This window comes from Ranitomeya imitator, chromosome 5 (genome assembly GCF_032444005.1).
Source record: "Ranitomeya imitator isolate aRanImi1 chromosome 5, aRanImi1.pri, whole genome shotgun sequence".
Lineage (NCBI taxonomy): Eukaryota > Metazoa > Chordata > Amphibia > Anura > Dendrobatidae > Ranitomeya > Ranitomeya imitator.
In genome coordinates this window covers 681804580-681826418 of record NC_091286.1, presented here as the reverse complement: position 1 = coordinate 681826418, position 21839 = coordinate 681804580, and the positions used below count along the sequence as shown (strand labels likewise).

At 45.6% G+C, this 21839-nt stretch overlaps 1 protein-coding gene across 1 annotated transcript in view; it reads left to right on the top strand.

Moving 5' to 3' along the window:
* Nucleotides 1-21839, top strand: part of BLK (BLK proto-oncogene, Src family tyrosine kinase) — a 111034-nt gene that overhangs the window by 31465 nt on the left and 57730 nt on the right. The window contains exons 2-3 of the mRNA XM_069728375.1: nucleotides 17330-17432; nucleotides 17603-17657. Coding sequence (XP_069584476.1) covers nucleotides 17331-17432; nucleotides 17603-17657 — 157 coding nt within the window. The 5' untranslated portion in view covers nucleotide 17330. The remainder of the gene's footprint in view (nucleotides 1-17329; nucleotides 17433-17602; nucleotides 17658-21839) is intronic.

The following is a 21839-nucleotide window of genomic DNA, read 5'->3' as shown; positions in this document are numbered from 1 at the left end:
TAATACAGCTATGCTTTGGGACGGGTGCACGGTCCCTGCCACAAATTTCACATTGGGGCGAAGTTCTAGTTATGCTTTTGAGCAGAGTGTTATAATGCACCATCGAGGCAAAGTGTATGAGTTACTGTGATTTACTACACTGGTAATATCAATAATCACTTTTACAATAACCAGAGGGGCGGTCACCGTTTTCCAAACACCCCGAATAACCAAAAAATTTGCTGCCCTGTAAACTGATATCCCCGATTCCTTCTCTTTTATTCTATATCCTTTTCTTGGGTTATATTTCTTTCCAACAATAGTTGTTTTCTCTGCCTCCATAGCCTCCATTTTTCATCATGCTTTTTGAGTCACACTTCACGACCGTTTTGGGGAACGTATAACTATTGATGTTTCTATTAACTATTTTTGGCTGGAATGGAAAAAAAATGCTCTACTTTATAATTTTTTATTTTATGTTTTGATTCGATTACAATGGTTCCAAGTTTCTATAGTTTTCTTTTGTATTTTTATTACTTTTGCACATTATAATTTTTTTTTTCTCTGTTATATTCTTCTAACACCAACACCCATACCTTTTTTTTAAGTCATTTGTTGACAAGAAGCTGTGTATTGTTTTTGTGTTTTTTTTTTCTATGCGGATGTGTTGCTGTTTTCATTGGTGCCATTTTGTAATATTTGTAATACATAGGAATATTTTTGTATTTTTGGTTTATTATACGTGTTACGCAGGGCCAGGGTCTAATGCTGTAAGTATAAAAGAGATGGCAGACCAGGGGGCCCTCATTGGATCGCTGGCTGCCATTGCAACCCGACTTCGATTCCTCTTTCCTGCCATTGATTGTGGCATCTAAGGGGGGTTTATCGACCAGGATTGGAATGACCTCTGATCCCCATTGTTGCAGTATGGCACAGAAGGGGAATGGATTAAGGGCTCTGTACCACCTCCGAATCATATTTTGATACCCATTGAATGCCCTACTGATGACATTGCATCTACGGGGGAATATCTCTTCAATGAGTTCGCGATTAGGGGAATGCCAAGTGCTCTTTGCGCCATACGGCGGTGTAAGGCGACTGTTTGTGCCTGAGCACCGAACACTTTACGCCATTGAGTATTTAGCATTTTTTTCCTTTTTTCTTGATGTTTTTATTCGTTATTTGCATAACCGAAGTGAGAGTCGAGCCTGCGGCCAGCCCCGACCATAACCAGCGCAGCAAAAATAGAACGGCTTCCTGTCCACACCAATTGTCAGGAAGTGCTGACATTAATTGCCTGTAAATAGTGAAGGGTGGCCTGATGTGTGCGGCTCTCGTTACGGTATATTTCATTAGCAGAAGATGACGGTGTGAGATCGTGAGATTTACAGAATGTTATAACACCCAGGTCTTCCATTACTACAGGGTGTGACACCAAAAAAATAGGACTGAAAGAAACTATCCCGAAGCTGGTGATCACGATTGATCTATTTTGATGTGAATCATAGTTACATAGTTACATAGTTATTAAGGTTGAAGGAAGACTATATGTCCATCTAGTTCAACCCATAGCCTAACCTAACATGCCCTAACATGTTGATCCAGAGGAAGGCAAAAAAAACCCCATGTGCAAAGAGTAAGCTCCACATTGGGGAAAAAAATTCCTTCCCGACTCCACATACGGCAATCAGACTAGTTCCCTGGATCAACGCCCTATCAAGGAATCTAGTGTATATACCCTGTAACATTATACTTTTCCAGAAAGGTATCCAGTCCCCTCTTAAATTTAAGTAATGAATCACTCATTACAACATCACATGGCAGAGAGTTCCATAGTCTCACTGCTCTTACAGTAAAGAATCCGTGTCTGTTATTATGCTTAAACCTTTTTTCCTCCAACCGCAGAGGATGCCCCCTTGTCCCTGTTTCAGGTCTATGATTAAAAAGATCATCAGAAAGGTCTTTGTACTGTCCCCTCATATATTTATACATTAAAATGAGATCACCCCTTAGTCTTCGTTTTTCCAAACTAAATAGCCCCAAGTGTAATAACCTATCTTGGTATTGCAGACCCCCCAGTCCTCTAATAACCTTGGTCGCTCTTCTCTGCACCCGCTCCAGTTCAGCTATGTCTTTCTTATACACCGGAGACCAGAACTGTGCACAGTATTCTAAGTGTGGTCGAACTAGTGACTTGTATAGAGGTAAAATTATGTTCTCCTCATGAGCATCTATGCCTCTTTTAATGCATCCCATTATTTTATTTGCCTTTGTAGCAGCTGCCTGACACTGGCCACTGAATTTAAGTTTGTCATCCACCCATACACCCAGGTCTTTTTCATTGACGGTTTTGCCCAGAGTTTTAGAATTAAGCACATAATTATACATCTTATTACTTCTACCCAAGTGCATGACCTTACATTTATCCCCATTAAAGCTCATTTGCCATTTATCAGCCCAAGCTTCTAGTTTACATAAATCATCCTGTAATATAAAATTGTCCTCCTCTGTATTGATTACCCTGCAGAGTTTAGTGTCATCTGCAAATATTGAAATTCTACTCTGAATGCCCCCTACAAGGTCATTAATAAATATGTTAAAAAGAAGAGGGCCCAATACTGACCCCTGTGGTACCCCACTGCTAACCGCTACCCAGTCCGAGTGTGCTCCATTAATAACCACCCTTTGTTTCCTATCCCTGAGCCAGCTCTCAACCCACTTGCACATATTTTCCCCTATCCCCATTATTCTCATTTTATGTATCAACCTTTTGTGTGGCACCGTATCAAAAGCTTTTGAAAAGTCCATATACACTACATCCACTGGGTTCCCTTGGTCCAATCCGGAACTTACCTCTTCATAGAAACTGATCAAATTAGTCTGACATGAACGGTCCCTAGTAAACCCGTGCTGATACTGGGTCATGAGGTTATTCCTCTTCAGATACTCCAGTATAGCATCCCTTAGAATGCCCTCCAGGATTTTACCCACAGTAGAGGTTAAGCTTACTGGCCTATAGTTTCCGAGTTCAGTTTTTGTTCCCATTTTGAATATTGGCACCACATTTGCTATACGCCAGTCCTGTGGCACAGACCCTGTTATTATGGAGTCTTTAAAGATTAAAAATAATGGTCTATCAATGACTGTACTTAATTCCTGCAGTACTCGAGGGTGTATCCCATCCGGGCCCGGAGATTTGTCAATTTTAGTGATTTTTAGACGCCGCCGCACTTCCTGCTGGGTTAAGCAGGTGACATTTCATTGGGAATTTTTATCACTAGACATTTTGTCTGCCATGGGATTTTCTTGTGTAAATACTGATGAAAAAAAGTCATTTAGCATATTGGCTTTTTCCTCATCCTCATCCACCATCTCACCCAGACTATTTTTAAGGGGGCCAACACTATCATTTTTTAGTTTCTTACTATTTATGTAGTTAAAGAATATTTTAGGATTATTTTTACTCTCTCTGGCAATGAGTCTCTCTGTCTCAATCTTTGCTGCCTTGATTTGCTTTTTACAGAATTTATTTAATTTTCTGTATTTATTTAATGCCTCCTCACTACCTACTTCCTTTAATTCTCTAAATGCTTTCTTTTTGTCCCTTATTGCGCCCCTTACAGCTCTATTTAGCCATATTGGTTTCCTCCTATTTCTAATATGTTTATTCCCATACGGTATATACTGTGCACAGGTCCTATCCAGGATGCTAATAAACGTCTCCCATTTTCTCTGTGTATTTTTGTGTCTCAGGATATCGTCCCAGTTAATTGCACCAAGATCCTCTCTCATCCGTTGGAAATTTGCCCTCCTGAAGTTTAGTGTCCTTGTAACCCCTCTACTACACATCTTTTTAAAGGATACATGAAAACTTATTATTTTGTGATCGCTATTTCCCAAGTAACCCCCAACCCTTATATTGATATTGAATTTTATGAAATTGCACGACTGCACAATTTTCAGTTCAATTTGAGAGAATTGTCAAAAAAATACCACCATCTTTTAACACATTGAAGGAGATTAAATCAGCGGCACAGAAGGTGCAGTTGCAATAAGGAGGGACTATAATAGCCTGTATAAAAGTCAAAGCAGGGAATGCAGCAGCCATTTTCGGGTAATTGAGGATAAAGAGAAGACAACACAGCTCAATAGGAAAAGAAATTCCTAAAATATTGGACATATGCTCCAGGTAGTCATGTGGTATATAACTGCAGCAGCGAAGAAGATTAGTGTAGTTGTCTGTAAACAGAGAGATTCAATCGAAGGAGAGAGATAGGAGAGGTAGAAGCAGTGGCAGTGACCCAGAGTGATTGATCAGTGATATGGTGGAGCTAATATCTGTCCAGCTGTACTTGAATAAAAAAAAATTTTTTTATACTTAATGCACTAGAATGCAGCAGCAAACATGCACAATATTTTTATAGAATAAAAGAAACAAAACTGAAATCGGTGTCTGAGATGGAATGGTTGCTTGTCACAATCGACTATACTGAAATTTTGCGAACTGTCGTGAAAACACCAAAAGTCGCAAAATCTTTGCCAACCTTGATTTTGTGACATCTAGCGAAAACACTTTGATGAACTGGGACAGAAAAGTTTTTGGAAGTTTACCAGAAATGTAGATATTGGAGATAAAGTGGTGATGTGATGTTTCCTATACTGTAATACCGATGAAGAACGCTACATGGAGGCTGTTTTAGAACTGGCATCTCCAAAAGGGAATGGAGTGTTCAACATTGAGCCTTTGGTTGTCACTAAAAGTCTGTCTCATGAAAATGATGCCTTCTCAAAAGAAATCCACATGGAGGCAGCGGCCCCATAGCAAAAGTCTTAATTTGGAATTCCCACCTCTACCTTAAAATAAATTGGCGTAGTGGTCAAGGTCATTGTGGATGAGTGCAGTCGCAGGAGGGCATACCTCCCAACAGACAGGAACAGGAACTACAGTGGAATCGCAAAGTATTCAGACTCCTTTACATTTTTCACTCTTTGTTTCATTGCAGCCATTTGGTAAATTCCAAAAAGTTCATTTTTTTCTCATTAATGTACATTCTGCACCCCATCTTGACTGAAAAAAAAAACAGAAATGTAGACATTTTTGCAAATTTATTTAAAAAAAACAAACTGAAATATCCCATGGTCATAAGTATTCAGACCCTTTGCTCAGTATTGAGGAGAAGCACCTTTTGAGCTAGTACAGCCATGAGTCTTCTTGGGAATGAGGCAACAAGTTTTTCACACCTGGATTTGGGGATCCTCTGCCATTCTTCCTTGCAGATCCTCTCCAGTTCCGTTAGGTTGGATGGAGAGCTTTGGTGGACAGCCATTTTGCCAAACAGGATCATGGGGTGCATTAAAAGAGGTCTGGATACACATGATGAGAGCATTATACTGCCTCTGCACAAATCCCTGGGTAGACCGCACATGGAGTACTGTGTCCAGTTTTGGGCACCGGTGCTCAGGAAGGATATAATGGAACTAGAGAGAGTACAAAGGAGGGGCAGCAAAATTAATAAGGGGGGTAGGGAAACTACAATACTCAGAGAGGAAGGAAAAAGTAGCGGACAATAATAAATCAAATGAACAAAATAAAAACAATAATAGTAAGGACTAAAAATTATATATGTGTCCAAGTGAAACACGTGAGAGAAAGACCACTACTTAGTAGATGAATGGGGTGCTCTGTACTTGGAGGACTGGACTGTTTTTAGGAGGAGGTAGTTATATATTTTCGTATGGAACTCTGCATTTGGCCCTTTGGTCTTTGGCTCATGCTGTATCACTAACGCCATTGACCTGGTGTATATGCACACTGCACTTTGCGTTTGTTTGCCTGTCCCACACCTTTGGTTGCATATAGTTGACTGTGCACTACATTTTGCTACCGCCTTCACATATATAAATATATATATCTTTTTAATTACATAGACAGTGTACTCCACATTGGTACTTAGGCGCTGCATATTTTATTGCGCATGGTATTTATCCAATTTTTGCACTCATTTATTTTTTTATATATATATTTATATAATTTTATTTTTATTATTTTTTGCACAGCTCACTTTATACCTATGAGCTATTTCTAACTTAGTTCCCACATATTTGGTTGTACACTTAACTTTGCACATATATTTAGTTGCTCAAATTAGCACTTTTTGGTATATACTCAGCATATGTCCATTTTTTATATTTATCACTTTCATAGTGTGTTGCACAACTTTTTTCACATATATATATTTACTAGCTGAAGAGCCCGGCGTTGCCTGGGCATAGTAAATATCTGTGGTTAGTTATAGCACCTCACTTCTCTTATTTTCCCATCACGCCTCTCATTTTCCCAATTACATCTTTCATTTTCCCCCTCACACCTCTCATTTTCTCCCTCACTCCTCTCATTCCCCCCTAACACTTGTCATTTCGACCTCACATCTGTCATTTTCCGATCACTCCACTATTTTCCCTCACTCCTCTCATTTTGCACTCACACCTCTCATTTTCACCTCAGTATATACATGTTTGTCATCTCCCTTATATATAGTATACACCTGTATGTCATCTCCTGTATATAGTATGTACTTGTATGTCATCTCCCCTGTATATAGTATATACCTGTATGTCATCTCCTCCTATATATAGTATATACCTGTATGTCATCTCCTATATATAGTATATACCTATATGTCATCTCCTCCTGTACATAGTATGTACCTGTGTGTCATCTCCCCTGTATATAGTATATATCTGTGTGTCATCTCCTCCTGTATATAGTATATACCTGTATGTCATCTTCTATATATAGCATATACCTGTATGTCATCTCCTCCTGTATATAGTATATACCTGTAGGTCAGCTGCTCCTGTATATAGTATATACCTGTGTGTCATCTCCTCCTGTATATAGTATATACCTGTATGTCATCTCCTCCTGTATATATATGTACCTGTATGTCATCTCCTCCTCTATATAGTATATACCTGTGTGTCATCTCTCCTGTATATAGTATATATCTGTGTGTCATCTCCCCTGTATATAGTATATACCTGTGTGTCATCTCCTCCTGTATTAGACCTCGTTCACACGTTATTTGCTCAGTATTTTTACCTCAGTATTTGTAAGCTAAATTGGCAGCCTGATAAATCTCCAGCCAACAGGAAGCCCTCCCCCTGGCAGTATATATTAGCTCACACATACACATAATAGACAGGTCTTCTGACTGACAGCTGCCGTATTTCCTATATGGTACATTTGTTGCTCTTGTAGTTTGTCTGCTTATTAATCAGATTTTTATTTTTGAAGGATAATACCAGACTTGTGTGTGTTTTAGGGCGAGTTTCGTTTGTTAAGTTGTGTGTTGAATTGCGTGTGGCGACATGCATGTAGCGACTTTTGTGAGATGTATTTTGTGTGGCAACATGCGTGTAGCAACTTTTTGTGTGTCGAGTTGCATGTGACAGGTTAGTGTAGCAAGTTGTGTGCAGCAAGTTTTGCGCATGGCGAGTTTTGCGCGTGGCGAGTTTTATCTGTGGTGCCTTTTGAGTATGTGCAAGTTTTGTGTGAGGCAACTTTTGCATGTGTTGCAACTTTTGTGCATGTGGCAATTTTTCCGCGTGTGCAAGTTTTGCGTGTGGCGAATTTTCCATGAGGTGAGTTTTGCACTTGTGGCGAGTTTTGCGTGAGCCTAGTTTTTGCATGTGGCGAGTTCTGCGCGTGGCGAGTTTCGAGTGGCGACTTTTGTGTTTCGACTTTTATGTGGCGAGGTTGGTGTATGTGTGGTGAAATGTGTGCTGAGGGTAATATGTGTTCAAGCACGTGGTAGTGTGTGGCGCATTTTGTGTGTGTGGTCATATCCCCGTGTGTGGTGAGTATCCCATGTCGGGGCCCCACCTTAGCAACTGTACGGTATATACTCTTTGGCGCCATCGCTCTCACTCTTTGAATCCCCCTTGTTCACATCTGGCAGCTGTCAATTTGCCTCCAACACTTTTCCTTTCACTTTTCCCCATTATGTAGATAGGGGAAAAATAGTTTGGTGAATTGGAAAGCGCGGAGTTAAAATTTCACCTCACAACGTAGCCTATGACGCTCTCAGGGTCCAGACGTGTGACTGTGCAAAATTTTGTGGCTGTAGCTGCAACGGTGCAGATGCCGATCCCGGACATACACACACACACATACATTCAGCTTTATATAGTAGATTATATACACATAATTTATATGAACTCCTTACTGTATTTCGTATAACCTATGCAGAGCGTTTCTACCTCCAGCCATTACATGGTGTTTTAAATCCTTTATATACTTACCCTCCTTTCACGTCCGTTTATTATTGCCATTTTTTTGCTTCAATTTTGCTTGTATATTTATTCCTCCAGCTACAGTCACATTCTGCTTTTACCATTTATTGCCCATTATATATGTGGAGCGCCCCCAGACACAGAGCCACAAGTCACTCGGTACCGGTCCCTTCTCCTTCGGTTCTGCGGTTGTCACGGTGGCTGGACCCGGTCGTGACCATGCTAAGGGGCGTCCAATGGAAATGGTAGTACAGTCTGTCAGGGGTTCGTGACGCCACCTGTGGTGTTCGGTCAGGGTGACCGACGCTGCTGTGGGGTCCGCTGGGGTGATGGAATAGCAGCCGGATGGTATACCTTCCCACAGGTGAAGTGTAATGTGTTCTGGTGATACCTGGTCAGGAGAACTCTTTAGTGCCATCGGACGTATCGCTATTCGCCTTGGGGCCATACTGCAACGACCAGGTCTCTGGGGCGCTACATATATATTTTAATAAAGGCATTTTATTATATTATACCTTTTGTCTTCCTATATTTTTAAAATTTTAAATTTGGTTACTATTATTTGTATATATATATATTTTTTTTTTCTCATCCAATTTTTCTCTTTTCCATCTTTGCATATACGTACTGTTTTCCATACATAGGGTTCTATGCTGTATTAATACTCAGAGAGATTAGCAAAATTAGGATTATTTAGTCTAGAAAAAAGACGACTGAGGGGCGATCTAATAACCATGTATAAGTATATAAGGGGACAATACAAATATCTCGCTGAGGATCTGTTTATACCAAGGAAGGTGACGGGCACAAGGGGGCATTCTTTGCGTCTGGAGGAGAGAAGGTTTTTCCACCAACATAGAAGAGGATTCTTTACTGTTAGGGCAGTGAGAATCTGGAATTGCTTGCCTGAGGAGGTGGTGATGGCGAACTCAGTCGAGGGGTTCAAGAGAGGCCTGGATGTCTTCCTGGAGCAGAACAATATTGTATCATACAATTATTAGGTTCTGTAGAAGGACGTAGATCTGGGGATTTATTATGATGGAATATAGGCTGAACTGGATGGACAAATGTCTTTTTTCAACCTGCTAACTACAGTATGTTACTATGTTATTTTCAGGTCTCTCCAGAGATGCTCATTTGGGTTCAGGTCAGGGCTCTGGCAGGTCCAGTCAAGAATGGTCACAGAGTTGTTCTGAAGCCACTCCTTTGTTATTTTAACTGTGTGCTTAGGGTCATTGTCTTGTTGGAAGGTGAACCTTCGGCTAAGTCTGAGGTCCAGAGCACTCTGGAAGAGGTTTTAATCCAGGATATCTCTGTACTTGGCCACGTTCATGTTTCCTTCAATGAAAAACAGTCGTCCTGTCTCTGCAGCTGAAAAACACCCCCATAGCATGATGCTGCCACCACCATGTTTCACTGTTGGGCTTGTATTGGGCAGGTGATCAGCAGTGCCTGGTTTTCTCCACAGATACCGCTTAGACCAGGTTCATATTGCGTTAATGGCAATGTGCTGACGGCATCCGTTACATAGCGGCACTGACTGTCATTATGTAGCACATCGCTAGCGCATGTCATAATTGGCATGCTTTAGCGATGTGCCGTCATTCTATGACGGACCCTCGGACGCGGTCTGCAGCATTCGGGGGTCCGTCACCGCTAGCATAACGCGATCTTTAAAAGGCACTTGCATTGCATTGAACAGACTGCACTAACGCAATATGAACCTGGCCTTAGAATTATCACCGAAAAGTTCTATCTTTGTCTCATCAGACCGGAGAATCTTATTTCTCAGAGTCTGGGAGTCCTTGATGTGTTTTATAGCTAACTCTAGGCAGGCTTTCATATGTCTTGCGCTGAGGAGAGGCTTCCGTTGGGCCACTCTGCCATAAATTCTAGACTGGTGGAGGGCTGCACTGATAGTTGACTCCCACGATTGCTCAGTTTGGCTGGATGGCCAGGTCTAGGAAGACTTCTGGTGGTCCCAAGCTTCTTCCATTTAAGGATTATGGAGGCCACTGTGCTCTTAGGAACCTTGAGTACTTCTGAAATTCTTTTGTAACCTTGGACATTTATGTGCCTTGCCACAATTCTGTCTCTGAGCTCCTTGGCCAGTTCCTTTGACCTCATGATTCTCATTTGGTCTGACATGCACTGTGAGCTGTGAGGTCTTATATAGACAGGTGTGCGCCTTTCCAAATCAAGTCCTATCAGTTTAATTAACCACAGCTGGCCTCCAATGAAGGAGTAGAACCATCTCAAGGAGGATCACAAGGAAATGGACAGCATGTGACTTACATATGAGTGTCTGAGCAAAGGGTCTGAAGACTTATGACCATGGGATATTTCATTTTTTCTTTTTTTAATAAATTTGCAAAAAGTTCTACGTTTCTGGGTTTTTTCAGTCAAGACGGGGTGCAGAGTGTACATTAATGAGAAAAAATGAACTTTTTTGAATTTACCAAATTGGCTGCAATTAAACAAAGAGTGAAAAATGTAAAGGGGTCTGAATACTTTCTGTACTCACTGTAATTTGCCCCTTTTAGAGCTTCTTAGTGTTCTTACCTACTACAATAACACTTTCATGGCCCCCATAGAGTATGAATCACCCAAAACTGCCCCAACACACCATTTGATACACTTCCAAAGAGTATTCTCCACATGCACAACACGATGACCCAAAAAGCACCCCCTAGCAACGTATGTTTTCACTATATTATCTTCCACAGACCACACAGTCCCTTTATACAGTATTTTAGCACAAATTATATATATATACATATATATATATATATATATATATATATATATATATATATATGCATATACATACACACATATATAAATAAGTGCACCTTGCCTAGGTTCATGGCACTTCCGAATTTAAACACACATCAAAAATATGGGACAGGAAGCCGAATGCCATAAAATCATGAAAATCTTTATTGGTACAATAAAGTAAATTATTAAAAAGTGAACAAGGGGACAGCAATATACAAAAAACAGCCCAAAAAGAGTACATAATAATGGAAACGTGTACTCGTCTGTGAGAGCGGAGCTACCATCTGGTATATAAAGTGCAAAAGTGCCTATGCAAAAATCCAAATCATGGGGTAAATACCTCCATCTATATAATGCTCAGTATGATAGACCCATCAGCAAACACTGGAAAATATATCTTATAATGATATAAACTACTACCCATGCATAAAAAAAGTGCTACTATTGCAAAGAAGATCCACAATTGGAAACTGTTGCCAGCTGTGCCATTTGCATAGTGCAAAAAATGGATATACGAGTGGGTAAAGGGTATTATAGATGTGAGATTTAGAGTAGCTGAAAAGAGAGAAAGTACTGTACCTTTTAGGTGGCTGTGGCACCCCAACGCGCGTTTCGCGTTTAAGCCAGGGAATGTGCGTGATGATACAGTATGATGCCCCCACAGTCCCCTCATACGATATGATGCCCCCACAGACCCCTCATAGAGTATGATGACCCCACAGTCCTCTCATACGATATGATGCCCCCACAGACCCCTCATAGAGTATGATGTCCCCACAGACACCCTCATACAGTATGATGTCCCCACAGACCCCTCATACAGTATGATGCCTTTGTAAGGAGGAAGACCAGGCTGCACGTACCTGTATTGAGCTGGGTCTGGAACTGCTGAGGCTGCATCCCATGTTTCCTGGGGGAAGGAATAGGGGACTGGGCAGACCCTATGACCCAGGAAGAGGGGGCGTGTTTAGAGATGGAACCCGTCCGGAAGCTGAGGGAGAAAGCGCGCGTAGCTGCAGAGAGGCTCCTGCCATCAGCGTGCGAGCAGGAGGGCAGGCAGTGTGCTCCGCACCTGTCCTGCCGACACTGCGACGGACTGCAGCAGACAGACCCGGTGGCCTAGAGAGAGACTTGGTGGGAAGAGACAGCATGCAGCAGGGGGATGTTAGTGCTCTAGCCCTCGAGCATCGATATAGCGCAGGCCTGCACTCGACTTTTCCCGCCAGCCGTGAGAGGAGCAAGGTGCATGTGCAGCGTGCTCCGAGGGATGCGCAGCTGGGCCGCAACGACGTGCGGCCAATCTGATGCCAGGCCGCTGCTGAAGAACACCGCAGTATTAAGGAAAGAGCCGGGAGCCCTATTCAGCTAAGCGCCACACACCAGCCTAAGAGCCAGGGCACAGTTCAGGACTGTTCGCTGCTGCCCTCGTTGCTGGACCGTTGTCTGCAGGACCTCGCTGGAGAAGCAGCGCGCCAGTGGTTGTTGGCGCTTCAGCCAGAGAGAAAAATGCAACGCGACCCGTAGCTAACAGATAGCGAGGTGCCGTGTGCTTCGTGACCGTGAGTACAGCGCATGTGCCGCAATGAGAGAACCGGGTACTGGAGAGACTTTTGTAACCCACCTTACCAGCATATACTTTCCCGCCCACGGGAGACCCTGATTGCTTGCCCCGGCTGAAATATGTTCATGGACTAGGGGCTCAGTGGAAGGTACCGGACACCGACCACTGCTGCAAGGAGACGGACCATTGTTTGCAGGACCCCACTGGAACAGCACCGCACCAGTCGTTGTTGGCATCATCGCCTGCTCCGTAATTGCCATGGCATGGAAGACGACTGACAGGCTAATTTGATCTAGCATGAACTACCACTATCTTTTCACTTGTTTTCAGTGACTCTGCACATCTTTTTGCATCTGAACTGTTTGTTGTCCTCCCTTTAACTGTTTACCTCCCTGCGTGGAGTATTTGGAGTGCCATACCAGAGTGTGGGGTACTCGGTACCGGGTCCAGTCGCTCTTAAAGGGGATGTGACGGTGGCTGCGACCCGGTCCGTGGCCCTGGGCGTCTAATTAAAGGGGAACGGTCTTAAAAGGGAAATTGTAAATGAGTCTGTCGTGACGCCACCTGTAGTGTTTGGTTAATAGTGGGACCGATGCTGCGTTAAAGGGGTCCTCTGGGGGATTTTGTTGCAGCATTGATGGTATACTTCCCACAGGTGAAGTGGGGTCCCCAGGGGTGTAAGGCGATGATGGTGTAGGCTGGTAAAATGAGTAAAGGACACAAGTTGTAAGTCTTTACCTGGTTTACTGTAGTTGGCAGGCCACAGTCCAGGGTACGAGGCACGGGTGATGATATGGCCCGGCCGGCTTGGAGGCAATGGAAGATTCCCTTTTTCCAGTCGAAGTCCGTGAGCCTTTCCACCTAGCGTCTGCTGTATATGAAGTCCCTGCTGTCTGAAGCTTTCTGCAGAGTCCTCTATCCCCCTGTCCAGAGACAGGTACCTGCATGATGGGCAGCTTGAGCCATTTTATAGGGACTCTATCATGTCCCGGTCTCCTTAGTTGCTGCTGTGTGTCAGGTGTGGTATGGGCCAATCCCATAAAGTTCTCAGCCCTCCGATTCTGCCAAGTGTCCTACAGTTCCACTAAGGCCTCGGGCTCCCGGTACCCCGTACTGCGCTTCGGCTCTGAGGGTGCCCAGTCACAGTTCCCCTCTGAGCCCTGTTCCTCTCCTTTGCTCCTTTCCTCTGAAGCTCCACGACATAAAACCCCTCTGGTTATCTATCCTTTCAGAGGCTGCAGCTCTCTCGTAGCTGCCAGGCCTCCCTGTCTGCTCTCTCAGTCTCTATCAGACTGGCTCACTCCTCCTCCAGACCAGGACATATATCCATATTTGAGGGAAGCTCCCCTGAATCTGGGTCTTGAGCTCCCCCTCCTGGCCTGGATTCGGAATCTGTTGCATGCGGGTGCCTTACCTGGTGAAGAGAACTCCATTGCCTCTGAGCATGATATTACCCTCCCCGAAGGGAAAGCAGCATCACTGTAACAACCAGTTACCTGGGGTGTTACATATTCCCCTGTTAAGTAAAATTGTTAACCCTTGCTCTACCTCCTGTCCATCACTGCATCTCGCAACCTGCTCACACCTTCATAGACCCCTCATACAGTATGATGCCCCCACAGTTCCCTCATACAATATGATGCCCCCACAGTCCCCTCATTCAGTATGGTGCTCCCACAGACCCCACATACAGTATGATGCCCCCACAGTCGCCTCATTCAGTATGATGCCTCCATAGACCCTTCATACAATATCATGCCCCACAGACCCCTCAAACCATGTGATGTTCCCACAGACACACTCATACAGTATAATGCCCCCACAGACTCCTCATACTTTACGACTTCTCATACAATATGATGCTGCCAAAGACCCCTCATTCAGTATGATGCTCCCACAGTCCTCTCACTCAGAATGATGCCCCCACACACTCCTCATACAATATGATGTCCCCACAGACCCCTCATTCAGTATGATGCCCCCACACACCTCTCACTCAGAATGATGCCCCCACACACTCCTCATGCAATATGATGTCCCCACAGACCCCTCATGCAGTAATAAACATGTCCCCAACAGCTGCCATGAAATGAATGGTTGATCATGCAATACAGTCAATAACGGTGATCGGAGACTTTTTGCAAAGTTGCTTTATTTTCCATTTTAACTTGACAAAAACAACAAAACAAAATTGGTTGCATAGGTGGAATTTTGCTTTTAGAAGGCGTTTCTCAAGACATGTAAGTCCTGAGAGGGGTTTCAACTTTTTACATTTAAGACTTAACCACAAGGGCTTTAGGAGAAAAGGGTCTTATCCCCCACACTTTGTTGGTAGACAGCCACATTCGTGCAATGACTGAACGAGATTCTCCAACTGAGACTATGACAGATGGAGGAAAAGTCAAATATCCAGTAAAAATACAATAATCGCCTAGAGGCTTACAATCCAATTTAAGGGAATGTGTTAAAGAAACCCCACGTTTTGTTCTCTAGAAAATGATCTGATGGGAATGTTGGTTCTTAAGTTACTTAGGATACCTTTTGTTTGTTTGTTTTCCACCTTCTATATTTAAAACAAATCCTGAAAACTTGCATCTATATATATAATCGTCTAGCATCTATATATATAATCGTCAAAGGGTCACTACCGTCTGTCTGTCTGTCACGGAAATCCCGCATCGCTAATTGGTCGCGGCCGGTGACGGGCACAGTCCGGCCGTGAATTCGCCCCTTCCTACTCTCTGTCAGTGCCCCCTCCAGTCAGCACTCACACATGGTTAATGGCTGTGTTACACCGCATTATGCCACGGTGTAACGCAGTCCGTTAATGCTGCTATTAACCCTGTGTGACCAACTTTTTACTATTGATGCTGCCTATGCAGCATCAATAGTAAAAAGATCTAATGTTAAAAATAATAAATAAAAATAAATAATTAAATACTCACCTTCCGGCGCCTTTCCCGCACCTCGCGATGCTCCAGGCCATGCATTGCGGTCTCGCGAGATGATGACGTACGGTACGTCATCATCTCACGAGACCAAAATGCACTCTTGGGACCGGAACGTCACGAGGAGCATCGCTAAACGCCTTGCCTGGATCCGGGGGCCGACTGAAGGTGAGTATATAACTATTTTTTATTTTAATTCTTTTTTTCAATAGGGATATGGTGCCCACATTGCTATATACTACGTGAGCTGTGTTATATACTATGTGGGCTGTGTTATATACTGTGTGTGTGTGTTATATACAACATCTCTGTGATATATACTACGTGGGCTGTGCTATATACTACATCGCTGTGCTATATACTACGTGGACTGTGTTATATACTGCGTGAGCTGTGTTATATACTGCGACTCAGTGCTATATACTACGTGGGTTGTGCAATATATTACGTGGCTGGGCAATATACTACGTGGCTGTGTTATATACTGCGTGAGCTGTGTTATATACTGTATGAGCTGTGCTATATACTAAATGAGCTTTGCTATATACTATGTGGCTGTGTTATGTACTACATGGGCTGTGCTATATACTAGGTAGCTGTGCTATATACTACGTAGCTGTGCAATATACATGGCAGGGCAATATACTACGTGGCTGTGCTATATACTATGTGGGCTGTGCTATATACTACGTGGGCTGTGCTACATACTATGGCTGTGCTATATACTATGTGGGCTGTGCTATATACTATGTGGGCTGTGCTACATACTACGTGGGCTGTGCTACATACTATGGATGTGCTATATACTATGTGGGCTGTGCTATATACTATGTGGGCTGTGCTACATACTACGTGGCTGTGCTATATACTACGTGGCTATGCTATATGCTATGTGGCTGTGTTATATGCTACGTAGCTGTGCTATATGCTACGTGGGCTGTGTTATATGCTACGTGGGCTGTGTTATATGCTACTTGGCTGTGGTATATTTCTCTGCTGTATCTGTGCATCCTGTATCGTGGTATGTGTTAATGAGGGGGGCCCATTGAGACTCTTTCGCCCGGGGCCCTCAAAAACCTGGAGCCGGCCCTGGCTTCACTGATTGGTCACGCCCGGCCGGCTTCTAACAATCAGCGACAGGCGCAGTCCAGCTGCGAATTTGTGCGGAATTTGAACCACACTTCGCTGATACTTCCAGTTCTGTAGAGGTGAATTCTCAGCTTATCATCACAGGCAGGATTATAATTAAAGGTGACATCTGTATATACTGTGCATCACATAGGATCCACCAGTCACAAAAATTAATAGTTACAGCTCACCTCCTCCTCCTACGTGCACAATGACCTCAGCACAGAGCTTGTCCACAACACTCTCACACAAAGCATGCCTACAACACTCTCACATAGAGCATGCCTACAACACTCTCACATAGAGCATGCCTACAAGACTCGCTCAAAGCATGCTCACAACACTCTCACATAGAGCATGACCGTTATGCTCTCACACAGAGCATGCCCGCAACACTCTCCCATAAAAGTCAATAGGGCATTTCCTGAGTGACGTTTTTGTGGCCATGTGGCTGCTATGAAGTCTTTTCTGCTGTTCGCAGCTCAGCAACACAAGAATAGATAAATGCCGTCCATATATTCCCTTACAAGAGCCATTTCAGCACAGTGTTCCCTCTACAGAGAGAGGAGGACTGCAAGGACTTTTCCCATGAAATCGGCGCCATTCTTTACCATTATCTTATGTTTTCTTTTGCCTCAAGGATGGGGGTGATTGGCAGTAAGAAGCTTCCTTGGAAGAAAGACGACCATGTTAATCTGAGTTCTCCTGCCGGTCAGTTTTACAAGCCCTCTCATCCACCAATAGTAAGTTGTGTATGGAGTATCCTGGGCTTTATGTGCCATATTGTATGAATGTAGCATAGCCAAATGGACCTCGGTCACTTCTGGGGAAATAATATCTGTAACACGATATTGGCAGTGATGGTGACTTGATGATTGTCTCGGGGTAATCTCATCCTCCATTCTGATTCCAGGTCCCAGCAACACGGCCACAGAATGTTACCGCACAATGCAAAGTATCCCAAAAAGGTGAGAAATGCTTCATAGCCTCATAAACTGCGAAGACTTTCATCTTTAGTAATGTGTCTATGAAACCCAAATTATACCACGGTGCGTGAGCCAAGTGTGTTGTATTTTATTACAACTTCAACATGTGGAAAAAATTCAAATGTGTAGAAAGTTACACAAATTATACACTATATGGAGAAAAGTATTGGGCTTTAAGCTTAATCATCCAGCCCCTCATCCCCAGTGTACAACATCCGGCCCCTCGCCCCAGTGTATAACATCCAGCCCCTCATCCCCAGTGTACAACATCCGGCCCCTCATCCCCCAGTGTATAACATCCTACCCCTCATCCCCAGTGTATAACATCTGGCCCCTCATCCCCCAGTGTATAACATCCTGCCCCTCATCCCCCAGTGTATAACATCCGGCCCCTCATCCCCCAGTGTACAACATCCGGCCCCTCATCCCCCAGTGTATAACATCCGGCCCCTCATCCCCCAGTGTACAACATCCGGCCCCTCATCCCCCAGTGTATAACATCCTGCCCCTCATCCCCCAGTGTATAACATCCGGCCCCTCATCCCCAGTGTACAACATCCGGCCCCTCATCCCCCAGTGTATAACATCCTGCCCCTCATCCCCCAGTGTATAACATCCGGCCCCTCATCCCCAGTGTATAACATCCGGCCCCTCATCCCCCAGTGTATAACATCCGGCCCCTCATCCCCCAGTGTACAACATCCGGCCCCTCATCCCCCAGTGTATAACATCCTGCCCCTCATCCCCCAGTGTATAACATCCGGCCCCTCATCCCCAGTGTATAACATCCTGCCCCTCATCCCCCAGTGTATAACATCCGGCCCCTCATCCCCAGTGTATAACATCCGGCCCCTCATCCCCCAGTGTATAACATACTGCCCCTCGCCTCCAAGGCATAACATTTGGCCCCTCGCCTCCAGTGTGTAACATCCAACCCCTCGCCCCCAGTGTAAAACATTTGGCCCCTCGCCCTCCAGTGTATAACATCCAGCCCCTCATCTCGCAGTGTATAACATCCAGCCCCTCGCCCCCAGTGTATAACATCCAGCCCCTCATCCCCCAGTGTATAACATCCAGCCCCTCATCCCCCAGTGTATAACATCCAGCCCCTCATCTCCAGGTGTATAACATCCAGCCCCTCGCCCCCAGTGTATAACATCCAGCCCCTCATCCCCTGGTGTATAACATCCAGCCCCTCATCCCCCAGTGTATAACATCCAGCCCCTCATCCCCTGGTGTATAACATCCAGCCCCTCACCCCCCAGTGTATAACATCCAGCCCCTCATCCCCTGGTGTATAACATCCAGCCCCTCGCCTCCAGTGTATAACATCCAGCCCCTCATCCCCTCGTGTATAACATCCAGCCCCTCGCCTCCAGTGTATAACATCCGACCCCTCATGCCCCAGTGTATAACATTCTGCCCCTTGCCCTCCGGTGAATAACATCCTGCCCCTTGCCTTCCGGTGTATAACATCCTGCCCCTCATCCCCAGTGTATAACATCCAGCCCCCCCCCCCGTGTATAACATCCAGCCCCTCATCTCCCAGTGCACAACATCCAGCCCCTCATCCCCCAGTGTATAACATCCTGCCCCTCATCCCCCAGTGTATAAAATCCAGCCCCTCAACCCCCCGTGTATAACATCCAGCCCCTCATCCCCAGTGTATAACATCCAGCCCCTCAACCCCGTGTATAACATCCAGCCCCTCATCCCCCAGTGTATAACATCCAGCCCCTCAAGCCCCAGTGTATAACATCCAACCCCTCAACCCCTTGTGTACAACATCCAGCCCCTCAACCCCCAGTGTATAACATCCAGCCCCTCAACCCCCAGTGTATAACATCCAGCCCCTCAACCCCCTGTGTACAACATCCAGCCCCTCAACCCCCTGTGTACAACATCCGGCCCCTGAACCCCCAGTGTATAACATCCAGCCCCTCAACCCCCAGTGTATAACATCCAGCCCCTCAACCCCCAGTGTATAACATCCAGCCCCTCAACCCCTTGTGTACAACATCCAGCCCCTCAACCCCCAGTGTATAACATCCAGCCCCTCAACCCCCAGTGTATAACATCCAGCCCCTCAACCCCCTGTGTACAACATCCAGCCCCTCAACCCCCTGTGTACAACATCCGGCCCCTGAACCCCCAGTGTATAACATCCAGCCCCTCATCCCCCAATGTATAACATCCAGCCCCTCGCCCCCAGTGTATAACATCCTGCCCCTCATCCCCCAGTGTATAACATCTGGCCCCTCATCCCCAGTGTATAACATCCAGCCCCTCATCTCCCAGTGTACAACATCCAGCCCCACATCCCCCAGTGTATAACATCCGCCCCTCATCCCCCAGTGTATAACATCCAGCCCCTCATCCCCCAGTGTATAACATCCAGCCCCTCATCGCCCAGTGTATAACATCCAGCCCCTCAACCCCGTGTACAACATCCAGCCCCTCAACCCCCTGTGTACAACATCCAGCCCCTCAACCCCCAGTGTATAACATCCAGCCCCTCATCCCCCAGTGTATAACATCCAGCCCCTCGCCCCCAGTGTATAACATCCTGCCCCTCATCCCCCAGCGTATAACATGTGGCCCCTCATCCCAAGTGTATAACATCCAGCCCCTCATCTCCCAGTGTATAACATCCAGCCCCACATCCCCCAGTGTATAACATCCGCCCCTCATCCCCCAGTGTATAACATCCAGCCCCTCATCCCCCAGTGTATAACATCCAGCCCCTCATCCCCCAGTGTATAACATCCAGCCCCTCGCCCCCAGTGTATAAGATCCTGCCCCTCATCCCCCAGTGTATAACATCTGGCCCCTCATCCCCAGTGTATAACATCCAGCCCCTCATCCCCAGGTGTATAACATCCAGCCCCTCATCTCCCAGTGTACAACATCCAGCCCCTCATCTCCCAGTGTATAACATCCAGCCCCTCAACCCCCAGTGTATAACATCCGCCCATCATCTCCCAGTGTATAACATCCAGCCCCTCATCTCCCAGTGTATAACATCCGCCCCTCATCCCCCAGTGTATAACATCCGCCCCTCATCCCCCCGTGTATAACATCCAGCCCCTCAACCCCCAGTGTATAACATCCGCCCCTCATCCCCAGTGTATAACATCCAGCCCCTCAACCCCGTGTATATCATCCAGCCCTTCATCCCCTAGTGTATAACATCCAGCCCCTCAACCCCCAGTGTATAACATCCAGCCCCTCAACCCCCAGTGTATAACATCCAGCCCCTCAACCCCTTGTGTACAACATCCAGCCCCTCAACCCCCAGTGTATAACATCCAGCCCCTCAACCCCCAGTGTATAACATCCAGCCCCTCAACCCCCTGTGTACAATATCCAGCCCCTCAACCCCCTGTGTACAACATCCGGCCCCTCAACCCCCAGTGTATAACATCCAGCCCCTCATCCCCCAGTGTATAACATCCAGCCCCTCGCCCCCAGTGTATAACATCCTGCCCCTCATCCCCCAGTGTATAACATCTGGCCCCTCATCCCCAGTGTATAACATCCAGCCCCTCATCCCCCAGTGTATAACATCCGCCCCTCATCCCCAGTGTATAACATCCTGCCCCTCATCCCCCAGTGTATAACATCCAGCCCCTCATCCCCCAGTGTATAACATCCAGCCCCTCATCCCCCAGTGTATAACATCCGGCCCCTCATCCCCCAGTGTACAACATCCGGCCCCTCATCCCCCAGTGTATAACATCCTGCCCCTCATCCCCCAGTGTACAACATCCGACCCCTCATCCCCAGGTGTATAACATCCAGCCCCTCATCCCCCAGTGTATAACATCCAGCCCCTCATCCCCCAGTGTATAACATCCGGCCCCTCATCCCCCGGTGTATAACATCCGGCCCCTCATCCCCCAGTGTATAACATCCAGCCCCTCATCCCCCAGTGTATAACATCCAGCCCCTCATCGCCCAGTGTATAACATCCAGCCCCTCAACCCCGTGTACAACATCCAGCCCCTCAACCCCCTGTGTACAACATCCAGCCCCTCAACCCCCAGTGTATAACATCCAGCCCCTCATCCCCCAGTGTATAACATCCAGCCCCTCGCCCCCAGTGTATAACATCCTGCCCCTCATCCCCCAGTGTATAACATGTGGCCCCTCATCCCCAGTGTA